Source organism: Austrofundulus limnaeus, unplaced genomic scaffold (genome assembly GCF_001266775.1).
Source record: "Austrofundulus limnaeus strain Quisiro unplaced genomic scaffold, Austrofundulus_limnaeus-1.0 Scaffold122, whole genome shotgun sequence".
Taxonomy (NCBI): Eukaryota; Metazoa; Chordata; class Actinopteri; order Cyprinodontiformes; family Rivulidae; genus Austrofundulus; species Austrofundulus limnaeus.
The window spans coordinates 1,235,868-1,242,840 of record NW_013952524.1 but is presented as its reverse complement, the minus strand read 5'-3'; the positions used below and the strand labels follow the sequence as shown (position 1 = coordinate 1,242,840).

Sequence of the window (6,973 nt, the reverse complement as noted above, 5' to 3'; positions counted from 1 at the left end):
ACACACACACACACACACACACACACACACACACACACACACACACACACACACACACACACTAATCCTGTCACCTTGATTGTATGGGTGTACAATGATTTTTTTCAATGAAATTTACACATTTTTGAAAGCCAAATTTGAGGAAAATATCCAAAGGGATTAACCTTGCTATAATTTTCTTGGATCACACCAGGATGTAGGTAGCTGTAGAAGCTCCTGCCATGCTAGCATGATGCTACCTCTKRGGGTATGATGTCTGCACTAGATTCTTTTAATAATCACGGTCGTAGCCTAGTCATGAAAACAGCATCCAACCCGGTTATTTTTCAATTGCTTGATGAGGCTCCTTGCCTTTGATCTGCTGCCACCATGCTACATATTTGACCCCAATTGGCTGCTGTCACAACCTTGTTACAGATATCTTATGRATAATTAAAATATTAACCCTTATCATGCTCTGTCATATGTCCATGGTGCCCAGCTCCAAGACTATGACAGGGACCAGCATCACTGAATAAATTCAGCATATCAAGGTCATTGTTCAGTTTAAAGTTTTCATCTTGACTTTTTCAGGTGTCACCACATTGACTTTGCATAACACTTTAAACACAATGAAGGAAACACATRCAAAGGTGGAAGCGGATGAAGTCAAGCATAAACTGCATTGGCTGCTGAACTCAGCGTTCACCTTTAGTGTTCTTCTGGCAACCGGCCCTCCTCCTTTAGAGAGCCATGACCGGAAAGTTCACCTCAGCTCGGTTGTGGCTGTCTGTGACTTTCATGTGGCTCAACTGCGCATGAAATCCTGAACTCTACTCACACTTCTGACATCCTTCAAAGGAAAACATAAAGCTGAAATGAACATTTATAATAAAATATAGTCACTTGCTTCACCAGTCAGTGAAGGTATAAGCAAGTTCATTAGTGGTGTCATTTCTTAGACTTGCACCTACATACAGGCTTGGATAGGTGTTAACATGTGTGAAGGAGGAATATTTCATTGGGGGGTGGGTGGGCTTGTGATCTCACCTTCCTTGAGAGCTTTGAGCACTTTGAGCAATAACAGGAAAATCACCTCACTTGAATGTGAAGTATTCAAGCCTGAGTCCTATCAGTCAAAGCCTGTCAGACTTTCCTATCTAATCTTCCCCTCACCATATAGAGCCTTTTATGGTTGCCTTATATGCTTGACATTTAATTAATGTTTCAGTCATGTGTGCAGGAGAGTGCTGACAGCAAGCCAATAACACTGGATCTTTGAAATCAACTGTCATCAAGTGAGCTTCACTATTTTTTTCTTTTAAACTGGAGAGTCCTTGCTCAAAATGCTTTTCTCATGCCCTCTGTCTTATTTGCATACCGTCCGGTGGCTCTGTTCTTAGAAAAAGAATAAACGAATGTGATCCTCCTGACCTTGTTTCCAAATGATGATAAGGGAACAGAAGATGACCACATTCTCACAGAGATACTTGTCTAGATCAGCACACTTACTTGTATGAACTGCTTGCGTTGACCCAAGATTCCTCTACCTCTCCCACCCCCACTGCATATTAATGAAGAGGAGATGAAAGGGAGCCAACCAGAATTAACACTCCAAACTCCAAACTCAAGCACATATAGGCACCAGCAAATCTCTTTGAAATAGCAGATTCACTGGTCCAGCTGGCCAGAATTAGAGTTAGTCTGGTTTAGTCTGAGTACAGACTTCAGTGTTCCCACGCAGGTCTGATTCAGTCATTAGTCACTGGTACTGATGGGTGTGTTTTCTGATCATTTGAACAAGGGAAAAAAAATCCTGCATTTTTTTAATCAATAACYTTATGTAAAGGGAAAGCATTAGTCATACCAGCTAAAAACTGAAATGCCACCTCCATCTACTAATCAAATTCAGCAGGACAAAAAAATGCTTGTTTGACAAAGAACTGCTCTGCTCTTCATGTAATCAAATTACAAGTTGTAAACATCTATTTAGAATTAAGCTAAATTAAATCAGAGGAAGGAGAAATTAGTGTTTTGTTTTGTTTTTTGTTTTGTTTTTTTGAGAACACTGCAACTCAAAGATTTGACAAAAATAACAGAAGTCATTAATTGAAGCGATACAGGACATTCTTCAAAATAGAATGCAGTGACCTTGAAGAGCAGATGAAGATTCTTTGTTGTGGTAGGATTGTGTTAGAAATAAAAAAAATACCAAGTTGATGAATGTATTTTCCTTTGCTTGTCAGGAAATTGATGGTTAAATGCTGAGAAAAAGTTTGTCATAAATGTATAATGAAAAAAATGCATATTTGATGGTACATATTCTGTTATCTAAGGCTGGGATAAAACTATACAATTTCTTTTATCAATTATTATTTTTGAAACTATAACTTACTTCGGTAATGTGTTTTTTTTCCTACTTTTAATTACTGTGTGAAGAGCACTGCTGCATGCACACATTGCTCTACCGTCTGTCTGTCCTAAAAAGAATACTTTTATCATTGTTTTCATTAAAACTACAAACACATCCCAAATTACATTTTCTTTCCTTTTTATACATCTCAGGTCTGTTTGACAGCTGATATAAAACCCATAACAACCTTCTCCCCAATTGTGATGCTATTGCAAGGGAATATGGCAGATGCCTGCAGCCTTTGATTTCATCTTGCCCCAGATCTGCATTGTAATGAGAACTCAGGTCAATCAATAATTCACAGCAGTTTCACGTATAAAAAACCAAAAGAGGAAAGAAAGGAAAAAAAAACAGATCAGCTTGTGGATAAAACAGGAACAGAACTTTGATCTGTACCATTAGAGGCACCCATACGGTTGAGATGCTCTCTCTCTTGTATTTGTCAACACTGAGAGAAACAGGAACAGAACGTACATGTGTGTCTGATCAGGGGAAAGTAGTTTACTGACTTACATTTACTGATAACAAGTACGTTGTGTACAGGCTTTGCACTCAGTATCGAGGGAGTTGAATGTTATTTGGAGAATCATGGTGAGGGTTTGGGTTTTTGTGCCTCAAACTYCTGCCTTCAGTTCTCTGAGTGTATTTATAATTCTCACATCATAGTAACCCCCATACACACTCATGCTGACAATAGTTATGGGTTTATTTGCTTGAAACGACAAGACAAAACCAACATTTTTTTTCACAAATCAAACACACATTGTGGATCTTGTCTACATTTAGCACAGTCATTARTGGAAAATTGACGAGGTTTTCTGCTGTCACTAGTTAGGCCTTAGAAAAGGAGTTCATGATGTATTTGTACTATTATTACACTGTAGTGTTGTAGAGGCCATTTTTACACAACTAAAACAAATACATGTGTAAACTAAAGGCCTACTATTTATTTTACATCAGAATGTTAAACTATGATAATCTTAACCTTTGGGGTTGTAAAATGATATTTTTTGGTCAAATGAAAACAATGTTATGTGATCAAAATACATTGCAAGATCTTAGATAATTTCTGTTGGGTTTAACTCTCAGCTAATATTAGCTTAGCTTCTATACACTTAAATAAGTTATAGCCATTTCCGTAGTAGCCAACTTCACTTGGGATGAGCATCCAATCACAGGTGACTGATAAGGTAATGAAATGCTAATCAAGGATTTTAAGAATTTAAGCACCAATTGTAGTAAAATGGACATTGGGTATCTTCTTAGTGCAGTAGAAACTGCAATGAGCTGCCACTTGGGAAAGTGGGGTTTAAATCTCTAAGTGTATGTTTTTTTTATTTATCTTCAAACAACTGTGCCAAAAGMTCCCAATTTATTTAATGTCCCTCTTCCCTGTTTGTTTTTAAATCCCTTTTTAAAACCCATCTTTTCTCTCTGGCCTGGGAACACCATTTGTGATGTTGAGTTTTATATTATTTTTATTTAATTTTGATAGGTTGTGTGATTTAATGAATGTTGTATAATGTGTACAGAACTTTAGACCTGTAGGTGTTTAAATTTCTTTGTAAATAAAGCTGGTATGGTGAACCAAAAAATCAAGATGTAGACATTTACAACAAACTGAGCAGGTGCCTTCATGCACCGTCAGAGGTTTTCAGRCTTGCCCCTCAAGACACAACTGTCCTGCATGTTTTAGATGTGTCCCTGCTTCCACGCACCTTACCTTGAATGCGTATTTAGATTTCTGCTAAACCTGATGGCATTCTGAGCAGGTGATTTAATGATTTGAATCAGGTGTGCCGAAGCAGGGAAACAGTTAAAAGATGCAGGGCAGTGGGTCACAATGTACAGGACTGAAGACCTCTGGTTTAGATTATGGGTTTAATTAAAAAAATTTCAAGGGTTCGTAAGATATTTTACTAACAAATACATAATGTTGACTTTACTGTTGATATCAAAGTTTAAATAAATATATCTTTCTGAAAGTTTCATCAAAGTCCATGCAGTGGGTCATGAGATATTTTGCCAACAGACAGATCAACAAGTGTGCACACACAGATACAGTCAGTTCCATTATTGCTCACTATCTCACATTTGTAACAATTACTATTCTTTATGAGAACCTAGGCTTACAAGTTGTTTTTTCTTTTTTTTCTTTGTCAATAGTTCCTCCCGATGACCCGGTCATCAGCGGGGGGCCAGTAGTGAGCCTGAGAGCAGGTGACCCGCTCAACCTGACTTGCCATGCTGACAACGCCAAACCTGCAGCCTCAATCATTTGGATCCGTAATGGAGAGGTCCTTAATGGGGCCACATACCCCAAGGTAAGTGCAGAGGTGTGTGTCATCAGCAGGTTTGTAGACCAGCTGGGGATTGAAGGGAAGTGTGGGTAAAATGTTGTTGTTTTTTWGTATTTTTTTCCTTTTTTTAAAACGTAAGCTATTACAAACAAAGTGATGACATCTGTCACCTAGCCTTTTTTTTTCCAATGCATCATTTTTCTTTAAATAAATCCAGCTCAGTGAGAAATATTTTTGAAATGTTAGGCACTTTACCCCATCTTTGATGTGTGCTTGTCTCAGTTTTCATCATTTTAACACGCACACACACACACACACACACACACACACNCACACACACACACACACACACACACACACACACACACTTTGCTATACAAATCAACCAAAACAAGCAGACGACTACCAATGTGTTTACATCTTACTATTGTGTTTTAATATCCTCTCATAGCGGCTTGTTTCATCCTGGCCTGTTAGAGTTTTTCTGTGTGATATTTAATGCCATTTTTTTATCACTGAGCGTCATTTTCAAACGACGGACTATCCTCCCACTTTTACTGTCCTAGTGCACAAGATCAGCAACTCACAGCATTACCATGCTGCAGTCACTGGAACCCATAAACACTTGATCAGTGTTAGCCCTCCATTCCAATCATTTATTCAGACTGATTATGMTCTATTTTCATTTAAACAAAACACATAAACAAAGAGGGCACTTTAGAGTGATAACYCCACCCCTGRCCCCCTCTCTCCCTGCTCTGTCTCYTCTCATTATTGGCTTTTTACAAAGAGCAGATAAATGCCATTGATTGGGCTGAGGTACGTCACCAGGTCGTTTTGAATAAAGTGATTGCTGGAGGTGCTGTTTGCTAATGGTAGGCGGGGAGAATGCTTTCTATCTCTTCACATCCTCCTCAGAGRGAAGGCAGCTATGAAGACATTCAGGGCTGATACGTTGAGCCCAAAGTATGAGCCTCTCCCCTCTTAACTCTATTGCCTAACATTAAAAAGCAATGGGTTCAATTAAAGAAAGATGACTTTTTTGGGTCCGCAGAGCAGCGGGGGGACATTTTGCAAAGCATAATCATCTGCTCTGCTGGTCTTCTCATACCCCATTGATGTAGAGGTCTAARGCAAGCAGATGTGGTGGAGGATTCGCCGAGATGGCTTTCCTGATGGTGTCATATGTAATGATGGTTCTGACCCACAGATAATTCCCTGCTGTAGGCATCCGAAACCTCGTCTCTGTGACCTCATAGAAAATGTATTTACCGGAATGGTGATTAAAGAGAAAATGCAGGAATAATGTTATCGTTTACAAAAATTGTGAGTTAGTTTGAGTCATGGTAGAGTTGCTTATATAATGCAGTGCTTATCATTAGTAAGGGTAGCTTTTCAAAAAAATACAAATAACTGGAGTATGTAATGAAGGTGGCTGCCCAAATAATTCAGTTGAAGTTGTGTACAATTTAGAAATAAAGGCTTAACATTGATAGATGTTGTTTTGTTTTGTTAMAAAACACTCAGTGCTCAAACAGTAAGTCATGTTGCCCAATAGCAAACAACAAACAACTATTTGCAATGATCAAACTCCATGTCCAAGTTGTGTTTAAAAGATGCACACATTTATATTGACATCTCTGTATTTAAATGATCTAATAATTCATGAGATCTCCAGCAACATACATTTTCCTCAGTGGTAAACTAAGAGAAGATCCAGAATACTTTGTATTAAAAAATAGAAATAAAGTTTTGCTGGTATAGATATGACATTTTTTTATATGACAGTGTCCTGACTTTTCAATGAACAGGTAAAATTTTAATGTCTATATGGAATTGGTGCAGATTTATTGGAGCAGGAATGCAGGTGTAGATTCTCAGCTAYCCTGGCCCTTGCCTTCCCACGCAGTTCCGCTCAATTCTAGTTTCACTTCACTGCTCCGTCTGGCATTTCTCCCATAGACAAGGACTGCGCTGGCAGATTTTTAGCCGAACCAATCAGAGAAGAGAACGTTGATTTTCTGTGCAGAGTCTGCTTGTAGTTAATTTTACCTGGGCCAATCAGAGAACAGAAGGCAGAGTTTTGAACGATGTCGATTTTCTGCACAGTATCTGCTAGTTAGTTAGCAGGTTAGCAAAGGCAGGGGAGGAAGTGAATGAAGCCAGTCCGTGTTGATAAGGTTTCCAAATTAAATTAAATTTGTCTGACAYAGCAGCAGCTCTCATTTACAGTCGTCTCGTTCGGCTCGGTACTTCTCTCAGTAGGGTTGTTTACAGCACA

General features: G+C 38.6%; 1 protein-coding gene across 7 annotated transcripts in view; it reads left to right on the top strand.

Moving 5' to 3' along the window:
- kirrel3b (kirre like nephrin family adhesion molecule 3b) overlaps positions 1-6,973 on the top strand; it is a 220,219-nt gene that overhangs the window by 159,160 nt on the left and 54,086 nt on the right. For 5 of the 7 annotated variants that reach the window (XM_014015071.1, XM_014015070.1, XM_014015066.1 and 2 more), the window contains exon 5: positions 4,559-4,728. In XM_014015071.1, coding sequence (XP_013870525.1) covers positions 4,559-4,728 — 170 coding nt within the window. The remainder of the gene's footprint in view (positions 1-4,558; positions 4,729-6,973) is intronic. The other 2 variants (XM_014015072.1, XM_014015068.1) reach the window with 1 other exon arrangement.